Raw genomic sequence first — 20,444 nt, 5'->3', positions numbered from 1 at the left:
ATCAATAACTAGTGTGTATACCAATTTTATCTCAAGAACATCGCCTCTTTTTAGGTGAGGGTTATTTTGCCATGAATCAAAGATCGCCGCACTAATCCATTCGGGAAGTTTTGAAATTTTCGAAAAACTTGGTGAGATAATATGAACTGAAGCAAGAGCTCCAAAATCATACCATTCTCGGACATCTTCTAGTTAGACCCTTCTAACATCCAGCCCCTATTATATTTTTCGGACGTTTTGATAATGGTCTTGCCTGGATTTACTCCTTTCTGGAAAATTATTTTTTTCCACATACGGCAATATTCCTGGCAATCAAAAGAAGTTATCAATTCATTACTATTAACCCTAGAAGTGTCTGTCATTGGCCTAAGGTTAATCTCTCCCTCTTTAACCCTAGAGGTGCTGTATTGACTTGAACCTACAGGAGTTTGCACTTTCTGTGATTCAATTGTTGTCGTTTCACCAGAGTCTGGTGATAGCCTTGTGCAAGCGGTACTCGAATCCGACGCTACAAGTCTAGAGCCCCATACTCTAAAGGCATGTTTAGGGTCATTCCTGAAGGTGATGCCTTCCGAAATGGTTCTGGTAAGTCGTTCCATAGCGATGTGGATGCTAATAAGGAACTTAATATTGCGACTTGGACTATGTCTAGATTAGCTATGACGTCCGTAGAATTTTTCACGTAATTGGGAGACTAATTTGTAATTATTAAAATTTAAATTTAATTAGTAAATAAATTATAGACCGACTTTGGGATATAATAAAATTTGAACGGATTAAATTAGAGTTCGTTATAATATTTGGGAGCAAATTATATTAATTAAAAAAATTAGGAAGGACATAATAGTAATTATTAAAAAAAATTAAAAAAAAAAGAAAAAAAAAAGGGTGGGCAGTGGCATGTGATGCCACCGCCTCACCAATTATTAAACATATATATATATATATGTATATGTATGTTAATTGTTTTACACATTAACACACACACTCACATTTACACACACAGCGACGCACACAATTGCGGAGGAAACAGAGGTGCGGATTTTAGATTTTATTCTTTAATAATTTATATAATTATATTATTTAATTAGTCCTTTTATTAAATATAGTTTATATTGAGCGATCTACTATTTAACCGGAGTACTTTATGATTTTAGCTATTTAAATTAGTGTCGTACTAAATATCACATTTGATATAAAAATGATATGATTAGTTAATTAAATTATTAGATTTGTTAGATTTAATTATTATTATAGCTAATTTACACAATTCCATTGGAATGATTAACCAAATATGTAATTCTATGTATTATTGCTTAATTAAATTATATAGCAACGATAAATTGACAGAAAATTCATAGAAATGCCTCGAAAAGTTATATTTAAGAAATATTATGTTACTAAAGAGAGAAAATAAGGTTTCAGTTGTAATATAATTTGCGGATGTTATTAAAATGATAGTTATAAATATGTAAGGTGTTTAATTAAATGAATTCTTATGAATTAATTGATAAATCAATTATATGATTGAGAAGCTTAGAAAGTGTAGTTATCGAAAATAAAATGAAACAGGGGTTGGACTTTAATATAAATAGAATATTAAAATATTGATAGAAAATGTACGAACATTATATAATATTTTATTTAGAGTTATAATATTCAAAATATATTGATTATGCGTATAATATTTTATTATAGGACGTAACGACAAAATAGAGGGTTGAGCAGTCCCTCGTGAAATCGAAACATTTTGGGAATTTAAGGTAACTATGGCTAATTGGATTTATATATATATATATCTATATATGTAGTATTGTATATATTATATATATTGATTTCATGGATGCGAACGTGGACTTGGCTTTATATTATTGCGTGGCTTTTGTATATTGATTGTTTATATAATTAGTTGTGGATTATTTGTTAGATTACCTTAAAATCGGTGGAATTGCTTCTACGCGTTATATGTGTTTGTAATAGTTGGATGTGAGAATCGTATAATTGATTGTTGTATGAAATCGAATTGGGAGTTATTATTGAGGAAGTAATTATTATAAAGAACATATTGATGATTGTGAATTGAAATAAAAGATGATGCTTACCTAGTTGGAAACATAGTCAATGGTTTATGATAATGTGATTGATGATGATGTGATATGAAAAATATATGAATTAAGCTAGGTACAATGGCGCGTAGGGTACCGGGGTATTCCGGGCAGTAGGGAATATCATGTGTTATTAGCTACACACTGGGGTGGTAAGGGGATACCAAGTTTGTTGTGATGTCCTGTGCTGATATTGCTACACAGCTGAAGTAAAAGTGTGTGGGGATCTCATACAACGGGTATCCTATGTTGTATATGATATGATGATGGCCGGCGAAACCATTGACTGATGTACTCTAATTAGAGTAAGTGGGGCCCTTAACTAATAAACAATAATGTCAAATATTATATCGTGGATTGATTTATAGTTGTGAGTATATATTACTGCTTATATCTAATGTTGCTATATGACGAATGACCGTTAGTTGGTGTGACTACTTGTATGTGAATTGTTGCCTGTATATATATATAGACTGATTGGCTATACTTATTGAGTAGGCAGATCATTCTTTGCCACATACTTTTCAGGAGATAGGTCACACTGATTAGCCACATTAGACTTTGAGCGATGCCGTCATCTTTATTAGGTGGGTCAGCCGTGACATCTGAAGCTAGAGTTTTTTATTGTTGGGCTGTTAAATATTTTGATCGTTTATCGGGATTTGTGTTTTAAGTTTTGGTATGATTTTCCTTGAGGTTATGTACATGAGGACATCTAGTGAGGGTGAATATAAACTTTCGGAGGTATCTATTATCTTTTGTGGTATATATATATATATCATATTGATAAAATAGAAATTATTTTACGAGTTGAAAAGGAATTATTTATAGAATGAGTTCTAATTAAAAAAAATGTGAAATAGTGATAATTAGATGTAGCGAGTAGGGGGTGTTACATTGGGTGGTTTCAGAGCAGGTCTACATTTCGAGGGTAATGATTGCGAGATGTCCCTAATGATTGAATTGTTTAATGTAGGATGACTTCTAAAGGTGGACGTGCTGACCCAGTAGCTAGTAGGGAAGAGTCAACGTAGTCCGTAGAGGGCTCAGTGGCACCTGCAAGTGCTGGTGGGGTGGCGGTAGGTTGAGAGGGTATTGGTGCTGAGGCTCTTATTCCTCCTGGTGGTGCTCCAGTGGCAGGATTACGACCAGAGTATGCACAGATATTTCAAATGGTCGTTCAAGCCCAAGCCCAAGCCCAAGCGCAGTTACTTGCACAGGCGCACGCATCCACGTCAGTGCCAGCACCAGTAGTCCCTACAATTGATCGTAATTATGAAAGAATCAGGAAGATGGGGGCTTCAAAATTTGAAGGTAACCTAGACCCAAAGATTGTTGAGAGATGGTGGGAAAAAGTCGAAGATGTGATGAACTTGGTAAATTGCACTCTAGAGAATCGACTTAAGTATATTGTTTCTTTGTTTGTGGGTAATGCCCTGATTTGGTGGTCTGTAAAGAGGGGATATGAGCCAAGAGAAATAACTTGGGCTGAGTTTCAAAAAGAGTTTGATGATAAATACAGACCCAAGATGTACCGAGACAAGAAGAGGATGGAGTTCCAAAATTTAATGCAAAGGGATGATTAGACGGTGGCAGAATATGAATTCCCTTTTGCGGCACTAGCTAAATATGCACCGAAGCAATAGCGATGCAGCAGGATCGTTATTATCGTTTTGAGTAGGGGCTACGACCGGAGATCAGAAGAGGCCTCGCAGTCAGAATTACAAACTTTAAAACTCTTATTGAATCAGCAGTCTGGATGGAAAAAGTAGTAATGGAGGACAAGAAGAAGGGGGAAGAGAAGAGGAAATCAACGTACGTAATAGGGGAATCGAGTAGGTTGACCAAGAGGAGAACCGATCACTCATTCTCAGCGGGAAGTGGGAGTTTTACACGTGGTGGTCCCATTTTTTGAGGAAGTAGTGGACAGAGGTTCGGGGGATCCACGGGCTTTAGCAGAGGTTAATTCGAACGCAGCTCATTTGCTACATCTTCTACTGGATCAGGATGGGGAGCTAGACCGAGTTATGGTCAAGGACCAGTTCTTCCTCCGAATTGTTCTACCTGTGGAAGACAATATCAAGGGTCATGTTGGAGACGGGATGATATACCAAAGACTTGTTATCACTGTGGAGGTAGAGGACACATAGCCAAGAATTGTTCCAGTCAGACTATAGGCATGGTTGAAAGTGTTGTTAGCGGGACTTAAAGCCAAAGTAGTGTTAGGAGTAGCGATAGGGGAGCTAGCAGAGATAGAGGCACTGGCAACAGAGATAGTGGCCACACTATTGGTAGCGGAATGAGGGGGGCTGGAGCACAAGTTACTCAGGGACAGACCCAGGCAAGGATGTATAACATTACCAGAGAGGAAGCCCCAGCATCGAATGATGTGATTTCAGGTACGGTATTGTTATTTGACATTGCAACTTATGTTTTGATTGATCCTGGCTCTCCATATTCATGTATTTCATCCGAACTTGCATCTAAACTACCGGGAGAGAATAGTCCATTGGAATGTAATTTGATGGTTTATTTGCCCGTCGGAGGGGGTGTGGTAGTCAACAGTGTTAGGAAAGAGAGCTTAGTGAGAATCGGAGATGTAAATTTACCTGTAGACCTTATAGTGCTGGATTTGAAGGAGTTTGATGTGATTTTGGGGATGGATTGGTTAGCGCAACATAAAGCAATAGTTGACTGTTGTAAAAAAGAAGTGATGATCGAATGTTCTGGTGAATCAAAAGTAATATTTGTGGGGGATCATCAAGTAGTACCAATTTGTGTACTATCAGCCATGGAGGCAAGATGATTGATGTTAGAGGGTTGTGAAGCATATCTAGCCCATGTGGTAGATACCGAAAAGGTTAATCCCACATTGGAGGACATTCTGGTAGTAAGAGACTTCCCAAAAGTATTCTCTGATGACATACCAGGTTTGCCACAGCATAGAGAAGTAGACTTTGCCATAGAAACTCTCCCAGGAGTTGCCCTAATTTCTATCGCGCCGTACGAAATGGCCCTAGTGAAATTACAAGAGCTCAAAAAGAAGATCGAAGAATTGTTGGGGAAAGGGTTTATCAGGCCGAGTACTTCAACGTGGGGAGCATCAGTGCTGTTTGTGAAGAAGAAAGATGGGATTATGAGGTTATGTGTCAATTACCGCCAATTAAACAGAGTACCAGTGAAGAATAAATATCTATTGCCGAGGATTGATGACCTGCTAGACCAGTTAAAGGGAGCTACAACATTTTCAAAGATCGATTTGAGGTCTAGTTATTGGCAGTTGAGGATAGCAGAGAATGATATGCCGAAAACAGCTTTCCATACTTGTTATGGTCATTATGAGTTTCTGTTGATGCCCTTTGGGTTAACAAATGCACTAGCAGCATTCATGGCATTGATGAACCGTACATTTCAGAAATATCTAGATCACTTCGTTATTGTTTTTATAGATGACATTTTGGTATACTCGAGGGATATAGAAGAGCATGAGCAACATTAGAAGATAGTGTTATAGATTTTGAAAGAGAAGGAGTTATATGCTAAGTTAAGCAAATGTGAATTTTGGGTAAGTCAAGTGGTTTTCCTTGGGCATGTAGTATCTGGTGATGGGGTTATGTCTGACCCTTCAAAAATAAAGGTTATTGTGTAATGGAGAGTGCCAAAGAATGCTACTGAAGTCCGAAGCTTCTTCGGGTTGGCTGGATATTACAGGAGATTTGTTGAGAGTTTTTCTATAATTGCTGGTCCTCTGACCAAGTTGTTGAGAAAGGGGGTAAAATTTCAGTGATGGAACAGTGCCAACAAAGTTTTGATGAGTTGAAGAAGAGACTGACCTCCAATCCGATTTTGATGTTTCCGTCTAGTAGTAGTGGATATATAGTGTATATGAATGCTTCTAAACAGGGTTTGGGATGTGTGTTGATGCAAAATGGAAAGGTAATAGCTTATGCGTCCCGCCAATTAAGGAACCATGAGTTAAATTATCCCACACATGCTGGAAAGAATAAGACTTGGTAAGAAAACAAATTTTTCGATAAGAGTTGATGGAGTAATAGTGAATGGGGGACGAGTTTGTGTGCCTGATATGGATGGGTTACGCGAAGCGATTTTGCAGGAAGCTCATAATGCACCATATCCGATGCACCCTGGTACTTCAAAAATGTACCAAAATTTAAGACCTTATTACTGATGGCAGACAATGAAGAAGGATGTGGCTGAATTTGTGGCTAAATGTATGATATGTCAACAAGTAAAAGCAGAACATCAGGCACCAGCAAGTAAACTGCGACCTCTATCAATACCAGAATGGAAGTGGAAGAAAATCACTATGGATTTTGTCGTGGGGTTGCCACGTACATTCAGAAAGCACGACGCTATTTGGGTAATTATGGATAGATTGACAAAATCGCTCATTTCTTGCTAGTACAAATAACTGACTCACTGGATAAGTTAGCTGGATTGTACATTTCTGAGATAGTCAGATTACATGGAGTGCCTGTATCGATTGTGCCAGATAGAGATCCCCGATTTACTTCACGCTTTTGGGAAAGTTTACAAAGGTCATTGGGCACAAAGTTACATTTCAGTACCACATTTCATCCTCAAACAAATGGGCAGTCAGAAAGAACGATTCAAACCCTAGAAGATATGATGAGAGCTTGTACAATGGAGTTTAAGGGCAACTGGGATGATCATCTACCTCTAATGGAGTTTGCATATAATAACAGTTTCCACTCTAGTATCCGTATGGCTCCATATGAAGTTTTATATGGAAGAAGGTGTCGTAGTCCGATTTGTTGGGATATAGAAGGATTAAGACAACTAGAAAGTCCTGAATTGGTGTAGGAGACAGTGGAAAAGATACAAGTAATTAAGAAGTGCTTGAAGGCAGCACAAGATCGACAAAAAAGTTACGTTGATTAACACCGAAGGAAATGGAGTATGAAGTAGGTGATAAAGTTTTCTTGAAGATATCTCCTTGGAGGGGAATCCTAAGGTTTGGCAGGCAAGGAAAGCTGAGTCCGAGATATATTGGACCGTATGAAATTATTGAAAGAGTTGGACCACTGGCGTATCAACTAGCATTACCAGCAGAGTTGTCACAAATACATGATGTTTTTCATGTTTCGATGCTGCGACGTTATCGATCTAATCCTAGCCACATTATTCGTGAGCCGAAGATAGAGATTTTTGAGGAGTTGACATATGTGGAGGAGCCAGCAGAGATTAGAAATAAAGATATACCGATGGTAAAAGTGAGATGGAGTCATTATTCCCCGAGGGAGGCGACTTGGGAGGTTGAGGAGCATATGAAAGATAAGTATCCCTATTTATTCCATTGAGCGGGTAAGTTACTTAAATATTGGGGATGAAATTTTTATTAGGAGGGGAGAATTGTGACGTCCGTAGAATTTTTCACGTAATTGGGAGACTAATTGATAATTATTAAAATTTAGATTTAATTAGTAAATAAATTATAAACTGAATTTGGAATATAATAAAACTTGAACAGATTAAATTGGAGTTTGTTATAATATTTGGGAGAAAATTATATTAATTACAAAAATTAGGAAGGACGTAATAGTAATTATTAAAAAGAATTTTAAAAAAAAGAAAAAAAAAGGGTGGGCAGTGGCATGTGCTGCCACCGCTTCACCAATTATTAAACATATATATATATATATATATATATATATATGTTAATTATTTTACACATTAACACACACACACTAACATTTACACACAGCGACGCACACAATTGCGGAGGAAATAGAGGTGCGGATTTTAGATTTAATTTTTTAATAATTTATATAATTATATTATTTAATTAGTTCTTTTATTAAATATAGTTTATATTGACCGATGTACTATTTAACCGGAGTACTTTATGATTTTAGCTATTTAAATTAGTATCGTATTAAATATCACATTTGATACAAAAATGATACGGTTGTTTAATTAAATTATCGAATTTGTTAGATTTAATTATTATTATTACAGCTAATTTACACAATTCCATCGGAATGATTAACCAAATATGTAATTTTATATATTATTGCTTAGTTAAATTGTATAGCAACGATAAATTGATAGAAAATTCATAGAAATGCCTCGAAAAGTTATATTTAAGAAATATTATGTTATTAAAGAGAGAAAATGAGGTTTTACTGGTAATATAATTTGTGGATGTTATTAAAATGATGGTTATAAATATAAAAGGTGTTTGATTAAATGAATTCTTATGAATTAATTGATAAATCAATTATATGATTAAGAAGTTTAGAAAGTGTAGTTATCTAAAATAAAATGGAACAGGGGTTGGACTTTAATATAAATGGAATACTAAAAGATTGGTAGGAAATGTATGAACATTATATAATATTTTATTTAGAGTTATAATATTCTAAATATATTGATCATACGTATAATATTTTATTATAGGACGTGACGACAAAATAGAGGGTTGAGCAGTCCCTCCTGAAATTGAAGCATTTTGGGAATTTAAGGTAAGTATAGCTAATTGGATTTATATATATATCCATATGTGTGGTATTGTATATATTATATATATTGATTTCTTGGATGTGAATGTGGACTTGACATTTTATTATTATGCGTGGCTTTCGTATATTGATTGGTTATATAATTAATTGTGGATTATTTGTTAGATTACCTTAAAATCGGTGGAATTGCTACTACGTGTCATATGTGTTTCTAATAGTTGGATCTGAGAATGGTATGATGACGTGATTGTATAATTGATCGTTGTATGAAATCGAATTGGGAGTTATTATTGAGGAAATAATTATTATAAAGAACATAATGATGATTGTGAATTGAAATAAAAGATGATCCTTACCTAGTTGGAAACACAGTCAATGGTTTATGATAATGTGATTGATGATGATGTGATATGAAAAATATATGAATTAAGCTAGGTACCATGGCGCGTAGGGTACCGGGGTATTCCGGACAGTGGGGAATATCCTGTGCTGTTAGCTACACACTGGGGTGGTGTGAGGATACCATGTTTGTTGTGATATCCTGTGCTGATATTGTCACACAGCTGAAGTAAAAGAGTGTGGAGATCTCACATACAATGGGTATCCTGTGCTGTATATGATATAATGATGGCCGGCGAAACCACTCATGTACTCCAATTAGAGTAAGTGGTGGGGCCCTTAACTAATAAACGATAATGTCGAATATTATGTTGTGGATTGATTTACAGTTGTGAGTATATATTACTGCTTATATCTGATGCTACTATATGACGAATGACCACTAGTTGGTATGACTGCTTATACGTGAATTGTTGCCAATATATATATATATAGACTGATTGGCTATACTTATTGAGTAGGCAGCTCATTCCTTGCCACGTACTTTTCAGGAGATAGGTCACACTGATTAGCCACATTGGACTTTGAGCAGTGCCGTCGTCTTTATTATGTGGGTCAGCCGTGACATCTAAAGCCAGAGTTTTTGATTGTTGGGTTTTTAAATATTCTGGTCTTTTATCGGAATTTGTGTTTTAAGTTGTAGTATGATTTTTCTTGAGGTTATGTACATGAGGACATCTAGTGAGGGTGAATATAAACTTTCGGAGGTATCTATTACCTTTTGTTGTATATATATATCATATTGATAAAACAGAAATTATTTTACGGGTTGAAAGGGAATTACTTATAGAATGAGTTCTATTTAAAAAAAAGTGAAATAGTGATAATTAGATGTAGCGAGTAGGGGGTGCTACATCAGCTCTTTGGATTTGTCCGACAACTTGGACATTAACTTCTAGCTGTCTGAACTTTATGTCAAGGTCCTCGAGGTTTTCCTGGATGTGCCTGAGTCGATGGAGTTGGCTTCAGATGCCTTCATTTCTCATTAGGAAATCTGCAAGGACATTTTCATGCGATTTTATAACGACAATATTGTAACAATAATATTAGTATTATCAACCTTTAAACTAACGAGTTTTCTCTATTTTTTATTCTAATTTATTTTTTAAGAAAGTCTTGACATTAGTATTATCAACCTTTAAACTAAATTCTTTAACAAGTAAAATTAAGGCCATTTCTTTAAGCCTCTGAAACCGTAAAGAATTTTTTCTCATTAATATGTCAAACTTTGGCTTGTTGTTTTGAGAACAACCCTTTTGTGTATCTACAAGGTTCTTCCCTTGTAGTTGTCTTCTTCATGAGCACTGCTGCCCATCTGTAGTCATTGGCGTCTATGTAGACTACCAAGTCCTCGTCGTCTTATGGTAAGCAAGCTTTGGCAGGTTACTGCAAACCAGTTTCAGCTCACGAACCCTTTTTGTGTGGATTTCCTCCCATTTTCACTTTGAACTTTCTGTTTCTTTCAAAAGTTGTTGAAAATCCTTCTTGTATCTTGCAAGATCCTTAATGAACATACCTGCAAAATTAACAACACCCAAGAAGGTTTATAAATGCTTCTTGTCCTTGAGTACGTCTGGAAAATTACGGATATTTTCCATAATATGATCCTGTGACTCAATCACTTTTCGTCAATAAGAATTTCTAGAAATTCGATTTTATTGACAGTAATAATAGCTTTCTCCTCAGAAAGTACTAAACCTTCTTTAGCTTGCTTTAGAAAATATTTCAAAATGTTTAATATGTTCTTTCATATTTTTAGATGCAATCAGTATGTCGTCAATATAGACAAACATGAATTCAAAATAATCTTTAAAAAGATTATCCATCTTTCTTTGGAATATCTCGAGTGCATTAGCTAAACACATCAGAAGCACATTCCAGATATATTGTCCCTGTAGTGTGGAGAATGCATCAACTTTTTTAGACTCACTCTCCATCTTAATTTCATAAAATCTAGATTTGCAATCAAATTTAGAAAATACTTTTGCCCCTTTAATGCAATCAATTAAGTGTTCTCTACTAGGAATGTAATAACCATCAAACTTTAATATTTCATTAATGCCTTGATAGTTAATTACCAACCTAGGTTTACCTCATTTTATCTCACCATGGTTTCTTACTAGAAATTCAGGGTTGTTATAGGTAGAGATTCCAGTCTCGATGAGTCTAAGAGTGATATGCACTTTGATAATCATGTGCATATCTTTCTTATCTTCCATGTTCATTTGGATGGGTTTGTATCGAACACACTCGAACTTTCATTCTTCCTTGAGCTTTAAAGTAGCTTCCATATTGTTCCTATCCTACCGTGGGAGAGGGTTTTCACTAAAGTTCCTCTGGATGAGCCTCTTGACATTCTCAAGAGAAAGTCTACTTTCCTCGCTGATATCTAGCGATTTCATTTTCAGTAGTGCTTCTTTAAGGTTCCTAATTTCCTCATCGGATTCCTTATAGAAGTGATCGCTGTTTAGAGTCCCTGTTGCCTGAAAGACAAAAAGACTTTACCAAATTTCCTCTTATCCTGCATTTTTTGATGAGTTGATCTGGCATCAAAATCACCATGTTTGCTGTGAAAATTGATTGGCATTATCCTGTTAAATATTTTTTACCTTCGCAACACTTGTATCTCACTACCACAATTAGTAATAAAGATTAATAGATTCCTTTGGTTATCTTGCATATATAATACAAATATTTGAATGAAATTATTACCTAGCAATATATCGGTACATATATCATGAAAGTAAATTGAAGGTGTTTCTACCCTAAACCAGAGCGATCCGAATGCTCCTCTGATCATGATCTTGGCTTCTCGTATTCTCTTATTGAGTATCAAGATTTTTTGTGAAAAATCCCTTCCGGCAATAACGGGTAAGGTTTCCCCTACTTCTTTAGGGAATACTCCAAGCTTTTTCGTGCAAATTCCTGATCCTGAATCAATATAAGTGATGAGTATCGAATCCACCAAAAATAATTCCTACGAACACTTTTGTAGATGTGCGAGTAGGGTCGAATCCACAGATATTGGTTTTAAATTAATTCCTTTAAAAATAAAAATAATTAGGGGGAGTTTTGACTGTGAAGAAGAATAAAACTAAAAAGCTAATATAATTAGAAGAGATAAACATAAGAGAAGAGTATTCCAGTTAAAGATAGGATCAAGCTTAATTCCACGGTTGATCATAGATGCAAAGATAACAATTATTCATAATTGATAAATTGGTTATGGCCATTGGTACGACTAACGACCTCACCTTTTCTTACCTTGTGGATAGTCAAGAAACGTCCGTTGACTAAATTGCTAATCAGTAAACAACCTTGGGAACGTCCTCCAGATTTAATTTACCAACAGCATTAAGAATTAGAAAGGCCCAATTCTAACCAATAAATTCCTACGAGGATTTATTTAAGTTAGATTGTACATTCCCCACAACATAATCAAAAACTTCTACATAATCAATTATGTTGTGTTACCACTAGTTATTGAACTAAATAAACAATTACGGATTTGCAAGTTCAATTGGCTAGGCAAATATTCTTGACAATAAATCAGATTATTTGTAATAAAAACACAGAGAACAACACAACTACCAATATGAATAAAAGTAGAAAGCATAAATTAGATTTCACAACTCGTTGGATTTAAGCGTTCACCAAGTCTTCAACCGGAATGAGAGAGCTAGCTCGACATACTCATGGAAGAACGCATGAAAGGTAAAATAAGAAAATATCATAAAAACGTAGAGAAATAAAAGAGTTCAAAAGTTGTCTCTTAAAGTGAATTACATCACCTATTTATAATAGCTAGATAGCTCTACTAGGATTAGAAGTAGATTCCTAGTTGAACTAAAAGACTTATAGAGATAAAATTATAATCCTAGTTAAACTCTTCCTTCATCAGAGGTAGTCCGAGCAGCTCCAAAGTCTTGCCAAAAATTGAGTTTGAGTCTTGTTTGAATTTCTATTTTGGTGCTTTTCTTCATTTTCCAATTCTTTTGTCCTAATGCTGCAAAATAATATTTAATTAGGAGCATTTGGTTCACAAAATAGGCTAAATTATTATATGAAATAAGCACAAAATGCGATCCCATCAAATATCCCCCCACTTAACCCTTTGCTCGTCCTCGATGCAAATAAATAGAGATAAAATAGTTGAAAAAGTTCATTCCAAATTTTATGGATCGCAGACGAAAGTAACAAGCAAGAATCTAGTTAAGTGTTCAAAGAATGGTACATCATATGATAAAAGACAACTCAGCAAGCTTCAAACAAGTTTTCGCAAGATGATTTTGATCAAAAACTAAACATGGGAAACAAGTGGACTGCGCTCTCATATCTCCCAATATCTCAAGTGTTTTTGGTTGAGTGTTTCGCTCAAATGCTTGTTATGAAAAATACTTCACCATAGGCTTGATTATACACCAAAGTCTCCACCACTTATAAATATGCACACACATGAATCAAGAGGTCTTATATTTTGGTTATAATGGGGCTTTGATTTAGGGGTAGGAAGAATAAGGAAAAATGAGGTGAAAATCCAAGGAACTAAATTAGAGCACCAAGTAATGGATGTAGGAATTCAAGCTTTTCAAAATTGATTTATCTCATGCTCTTTCATGTCCCACTTTCCTCGACTTGAGCTATGCCTTTCTTTCAAAAAGAGAAAATATTTTTTTTTCTTCTTTTTTTTTCTTGCCTTTCTTTTTTTTCTTTTTCTCTTTTTTTTAAGGAATTTTCTCTTTTTTTTTAATTAAGGCATAGAACAAGATTTTCATGTAACATGTTAGATCATAAAAGTCCTTTACAATAATTGAGATATCCCCACACTTAATGTCAGAACACATACTTAAAATACATCTTTATTTCCTTCACGCTTTACTAGTCCTTGGAAGGGCCAAACAAGGATAATAAAAAGACTGTAGAGTTTGTTTATACTTGGGGTGGTTGCATAACAAGGAATTAAGGCTTATAAGGCTCAAATGGGCTTACTAAGGGGAATTGTATGTAGGTGATCTTTTTAAGCTAAAGGGGTTTTTGTCCTAGTGTCTTTATCATTTTCAAGTGTATGCATAAAGATGTGGCCTCGATATGGTTCAAAGCAAGTTCTAGGAAGTCAAAATCATGAAGCATTATCTCTCAAGAAAAGAAAAATTGTAGATTTTCATGAGTGTATAGGCTCAAAATTCCTCTCTAGGTAGGTTATGTCCACCAATTTTCCACATTCAATTTTCAAATCAAATCACCATTTGCAAAAAAAAATTCTTAACCGTAAGTTGTCGGGAGTCATTAGATGCACATCCTTATCACACATTACCAAATTATTGCTTGATTAGCCTAAGTCTTTGATCATAAAGCTAGTGTGAGGACAAGATAAAGTAATATTTGCTTCAACAAATATGTGGTAAGCATCAATCAAAACAATTAATCCACTACGACTCATTTTCTATCAAAGCAATCAAAACACCCTCCCCCCACTTAATTCCACATTGTCCTCAATATGGTAAGCATGCATATCTAGGATGATAAAATAAGAGAAAGGGATAAAGAGAACGTCCCTTAGTGATTCGGGTGGAACTGTAGGAGCTCGAGATTGTGAGAACTTGGATGAGAGGAAGAGTTCCTTGTGGATGCTCATACCTTTTTACCTGCGAAAATCGATTTTAGTGGTATAACAACATTCACAAGAAGAGAGAAATAAACAATTGAGAAAAATAAAAAGACATGGGTTGCCTCCCAAGAAGCTCCTTTCTTTAACGTCTTTGGCTAGACGGGATGGTGTTTCTTAGGTGGGTTCCATAAGTTGTATTTTGTCCACTAAGGTTGATTGAAAACCTTCTTAGAACGGTTTAAGCCTATGGTCGTTCACCTTGAACACTTTTTGAGTGGTTGGACTTTTGATTTCAACTGAACCATGAGGAAAAATATGAGTCACAATAAAAGGTCCAATCCAACGAGAACGCAACTTACCCGGAAAAAGTTTAAGTTTGGAATGAAAAAGCAGCACTTTTTGTCCAACAACAAAGACCTTTCTTGAGATGGCTTAATCATGGAAAACTTTAGTCTTGTCTTTATAGATCCTTGAGTTCTCATCAGCATCATTTTGAATTTCCTCAAGCTCTTGGAGTTGCAAGTTTCTTTGACACCCCGTTTCATCCATCGTCATGTTGAGTTGTTTGATTGTCCAAAAAGCCCTATGTTCAAGCTCAACAGGAAGATGACAAGGTTTACCAAAAACTAGACGGTATGGGGACATACCTATTGGAGTCTTGTATACAGTGCGGTAGGCCCATAACGCATCATCCAAGCGAATGCTCCAATCCTTGCGATTGGGATTAACCGTCTTTTTAAGTATGGACTTGATCTCACGATTGGAGACTTCGGCTTGACCATTTGTTTGAGGGTGGCAGGCAATGGAGACTCGATGAGTTATATTGTACTTTTTGAACAAAGCACTTACCATTTTATTGCAAAAGTGAGTCCCTCGATCACTAATGATGGCTCTAGGCATTCCATACCGAGAAAAGATGTTAGTCTTCACAAAATCTATGACAGTTTTAGCATCATCCGTACGTGTGGCTTTTGCTTCAATCCACTTAGAAACATAATCTAACCCAACAATGATGTAAGATTTACCAAAAGATGAGGGAAATGGTCCCATGAAATCAATTCCCCATACATAAAAAATTTCACACACAAGTATGGAGGTTAGGGGCATTTGATCACGGGGACCGAGATTTCCCGTCATTTGGCAATTCTTACCAGATTTGCAAAATAGATAAGAATCTTTAAACAAATTTGGCCAAAATAAACCACATTCTAACACTTTCAATGCTGTTCGTTTAGGCCCAAAATGACCCCCACAAGCATGAGAGTGACAGAATTCAAGAATAGATGTAACTTCGGATTCGGGTACGCACCTCCTTATGATTTGATCTGAGCAATACTTCCACAAATATGGATCATCCCAAACATAGTACTTTGCATCACTTCTAATTTTTTATCTTTTTGCTCTAGACAAATCATTAGGCAAAGTATTAGTAGCGAGGAAATTTACTAGATCAACGAGGAGTTGTTCATCCGGGAATTCATCTTTTAAAGGGGGTGAAATCCTTCGATTATTCATCGACTGAGATGGTCGGGAACGAGATTTTCTACCCCCTTTTTGTCCCTAATGGTTAAGTCAAACTCTTGTAGTAAGAGTATCCACCGTATGAGCCTTGGCTTTGCGTCTTTTTTTAACAAGAGATACCTAAGTTCTGCATGATCAGAATAAACAATCACTTTAGTACCAAGCAAATAAGAGCGAAACTTTTCTAAAGCAAAAACAACAGCTAATAGTTCTTTTTCCGTGGTGGTGTAATTGCTTTGAGTGTTTTTTAACATCCTTGAAGCGTAGTAGATGACATGAGGGTCCTTTCCAACTCGTTGGCCTAGAACGGCGCCAATAGCATGGTTGCTTGCATCACACATGACCTCAAACGGTAATTTCCAATTTGGAGGTTGAATTATTGGTGCGAAGGTCAAAGAATCTTTCAACTTGTCGAATGCCAGTTTGCATGCTTCATCAAACACGAAGGTCTCATCCTTTTGCAACAACTTGCACAGGGGTTAAGTTATCTTGGAGAAACCCTTAATGAACCGTCTATAAAATCCTGCATGACCAAGAAAAGAGCGAATCTCCCGCACACTAGCGGGGTAAGGTAGGGATTTTATAACATCAATTTTAGCTGGATCGACTTCTATTCCCTTAGAAGATACGATATGCCCCAAAATCAAACCTTGATCAACCATAAAATGACATTTTTCATAATTAAGCACAAGGTTCTTCTCTATGCACCTTTCAAGAACTTTAGCCAATTTTCCAAACAGTCATTGAAAGAATTTCCATAAACAGTTAAATCATCCATGAATACCTCTATGAATTGTTCCACATAGTTAGAAAAAATGCTTACAATACATCTTTGGAATGTGTCGGGTGCATTGCTAAACCGAAGGGCATTCGTCGGTAGGCAAATGTGCCAAAGGGGCACATGAAGGTTGTTTTGTTTTGGTCGGCTGGCGCCACGGGTATTTGATGAAAACCTGAGTAGCCATCAAGACAACAATAATGAGAACGCCCAGCTAACCTTTCTAGCATTTGATCAATAAAAGAAAGTGAAAAATGATCTTTTCTAGTGGATGCATTGAGTTTCCTATAATTTATACATACACGCCAACCATTTTGAACACCAGTGGGCATCAAATTTCCAAGAGAATTTTTAACCACAGTGATACCCATTTTCTTAGGCACAACTTGAGTGGGACTTATCCATTCACTGTCAGAAATAGGAAAGATTATACCTGCATCAAGAAGTTTTAAGATTTCTTTCTTTACCACTTCCATCATAGGCGGGTTCAATCGATGTTGTGCCTCTCGTGATGGTTTGGCTCCTTCTTCAAGTAGAATCCTATGCGTGCACGTAGAAGGGCTTAGCCCCTTGATGTCGGCTATGGTCTAACCAATGGCCTCTCGAAACTCTCGAAGCACACGGATTAACTTCTCCTCTTCTAAGGCGGAAAGTTTGCTAGAGATGATCACCGGTAGAGTGTCATTTTCTCCTAAGAAGGCATACTTTAGATGCTTGGACAATTCCTTCAACTCCAAAGTAGGTGCCTGCAAGATAGAAGGGACAAGTTTAGTATGAGATTGTGGCAACGCAATGAAAGCAAGATTGGAGGGTAAAAGTGGAAGGGCTTCGAATTCGAAGACGCTTTCTCCTATGTTTGGATCGAGTGCTATAAAGTCCTCCAAAAGTTTCAGTTGTGTGGGTGTCAGGCTCCTTTCTAGCACTAACTTGGCGTGGTCTTCATTATCATAATTTGTCAATTCCTGCACAACAGGGTCAAGCGCATCCAAAAAAAAAGCAGTAGGTACATTACTAGGATATCGCATGGATTCATATATATTAAATCTTATAATTTCACCATCAAACTCCATAGTGAGAGTACTATTGTGGACGTCAATTTTTGTTCTAGCGGTTTTAAGAAATGGTCTTCCTAACAAAATAGATATAGAATTGGGGGAGTTATCTTCCCTCATATCTATCACAAAGAAATCAGTAGGAAAAACCAATTCATTAACTTCTACTAAAACATCTTCAAGGACTCCTTCATGGTAAACAATAGAACGATCAGCAAGTTGAATCACAACACCCGTTTTTTTTAATAGACCAACATTCAAAGATTTAAAAATAGTAAGAGGCATAACATTTATAGAAGCACCCAAATCACACATGGCTCTCTTAATACCTATTAAACCAATTTTACAAGGGATAGAAAACATACCGGGGTCTTTGCATTTGGGGGGTAATTTTTGTTGGAGAATTGTGGAAACATTCTCCCCCATACTTACCCTTTCATTGCCTTTCAATTTTCCTTTGTTGGTGCACAATTCTTTGAGAAATTTGGCATAGCGAGGTATTTGTTTGATTGCGTCAAGTAATGGAATGTTTACCTTCACCTTACGGAAAGTTTCGAAGATTTTACTCTCTTCTTCTTCTTTTTTACCCTTAGAAAACCTTTCCGGGAATGGTGGTTTTGTCACCAATGCCATAGGAATGTCATTCCTGACTTGTTTAGGTTTTTTAGCTTGTTTGGTGGGAATTTCGAGCTCTTCCTCTGTTGTGCTTTGTTGTGCATCTCCATGCTTAATGCTGATTTCAGACTGTAGCTCTTTTCCACTGCGTAAACAAATTAGGATTAATAATAGTTTGGGAAGGAAACTTACCTTGAGACTCCAAACGGCTAACGGAAGAGGCCAGTTAGCTCATTTGGGATTCCAAATTTTGTATACTCGAGCGGGTTTCTTGTTGGAATTGTTGGATGCTCAAGGCGAGTGTCTTCACGATATCCTCCAGAGGCATACCATTATTAGGATTGGCTTGAGGTAGTGGTGGTGGTTGTTGGTGTGGAACCCTTTGAAAGTTTTGAGGTTGATTGTCATACCTCAAATTTGGGTTATCTCTCCATCCGGGGTTATAGGTATTGGAAAATGGGTCATATCTCCTTTCTTGTTGCCAAAAAAATCTATCATCGGCGTCATCATGTTCGGTTGATTCTTCGTGAAGTGTAGGACAAGCGTCGGTGTAATGTCCCGAATATGTACATATCCCACAAGTCTTGACTTATTGAATGTTTCCCCCTATAAACATTTCAACAAGAGAAGTAAGTTTATCTAAACGTTCATCAATAGAAGTACTTACCTCGTTTACCCTTCGTCTGTAGCACCCCCTTCGCTACAAGAGCTATATCTACCCTAAACGTCATAGTTATAGTAATCCCTGTGTTCATATATATACATTTTCACATAATCATCTAATCGTTATGCATATGTAATCACAACGTCATAACAACATAATCAACCCACAACATCATATATATACAAATCAAACACCACAGGTGATCCACCACAGTTGATCGCTACGCATATGTTCTCTTTATACAAACAAAATAAGATTTGTACTCTAGCTGACAAGAGGAGAAAACAGCATACTGGTCCGACCTGACTGAGTATAGTGCGTAGACCTATTCTTCAACAGTCAGATACCTCAAAGTCTACTCCTGAAAGAAATGTCAACAGAGGGATGAGTCTGCCACTCAGTAAGTAAATAATCAGCCCTATCTATATATGTATATCAAACACAGCACAAACAGGACAAGTAGGCAACATGCATGGATTACAGTCAATTTAACTCCAACATAATTATAGTACACCACATAGCTATCTTACAATAAAATAATCAATTAAACTTTCTTTTTCCTAATTTGGTACTAGAAGGTGATATCGTGTTTTTTCCGTCAACTCAGTCTCACCGTTATATAAATTTAAGTGAATCCCCTGACAGCCGGCTCATCAATCTTATTTCGCATCATAGCTCTTTCATTTCGCAGCATCGCTCTTTTCATATCATATATTTTTTTTTCATATCACAACATCACTCTTTTCATTTCACATCTTTTTCATATCGCAGCATCGCTCTTTTCATTTCACATCTTTTTCATATCATTTCGCCTTATAGGCTTTTCAACACATCAAGGGGTATTCACACCACAATTATATTCAATTTCCACCACTCTCTGATATCCACATATCACCATTCTTATAAGCAATTAGTAACGTAAAATAATATATCAGCATATTCTCATTTTCAGACATCCACAACACATCAAACAACAAACATAATATTTCAACGTGTCTTCGCATTCCAAATACACAATATCGTCAATTAAATTAAATCATTCACCACTCATATATTTTCATATAAACCAACGTCAGCATGAACCACAAATTTATATAACAGTAATATCACAAATAATTGGAACATATATAGATAATACTAATTATTTACTTACCTCAACCTCACAACGTTTCTTTCTACTCAATCGCTAATTGTCAGTC

General features: G+C 36.1%; 1 protein-coding gene and 1 long non-coding RNA gene across 2 annotated transcripts; one reads left to right on the top strand and one right to left on the bottom strand.

Annotated features, from left to right (window-relative positions):
- The first annotated feature begins 981 nt into the window (after nucleotides 1–981).
- Nucleotides 982–9,778, top strand: LOC148788629 (uncharacterized). The gene is made up of 4 exons (XR_016064526.1): nucleotides 982–1,035; nucleotides 3,082–4,504; nucleotides 8,547–8,611; nucleotides 9,499–9,778. It is a non-coding gene; the product is annotated as an uncharacterized LOC148788629 (long non-coding RNA).
- A 5,269-nt stretch (nucleotides 9,779–15,047) lies between these two features.
- On the bottom strand, nucleotides 15,048–18,281 carry LOC148788628 (uncharacterized). The gene is made up of 4 exons (XM_088878065.1): nucleotides 17,507–18,281; nucleotides 17,217–17,347; nucleotides 16,297–16,591; nucleotides 15,048–15,613 (listed from the first exon to the last, which is right to left on the bottom strand). The coding sequence occupies exons 1-4, from the start codon at nucleotides 18,279–18,281 to the stop codon at nucleotides 15,048–15,050; spliced, it is 1,767 nt and encodes a 588-aa protein (XP_088734191.1).
- Nucleotides 18,282–20,444: the final 2,163 nt, after the last annotated feature.

This window comes from Sesamum indicum, linkage group LG3 (assembly GCF_026168435.1).
Source record: "Sesamum indicum cultivar Baizhima isolate 11 linkage group LG3, ASM2616843v1, whole genome shotgun sequence".
Classification (NCBI taxonomy): domain Eukaryota; kingdom Viridiplantae; phylum Streptophyta; class Magnoliopsida; order Lamiales; family Pedaliaceae; genus Sesamum; species Sesamum indicum.
The sequence above is the reverse complement of the archived record's forward strand: the minus strand, read 5'-3'. Positions and strand labels throughout refer to the sequence as shown.

Bases quoted from the DNA above. Each gene is read 5' to 3' on its own strand.
- LOC148788628 (XM_088878065.1), bottom strand. From the start codon at position 18,281: ATGTGTGATTTGGGTGCTTCTATAAATGTTATGCCTCTTACTATTTTT. The intron at 17,348-17,506 runs GTTAGACCATAG...TTCTTGATGCAG, and splicing joins AGAGTTTCGAGAGGCCATTG to GTATAATCTTTCCTATTTCT. The intron at 16,592-17,216 runs GTATGTATAAAT...TTGTTGCAAAAG, and splicing joins GTGTTCAAAATGGTTGGCGT to GATGAGACCTTCGTGTTTGA.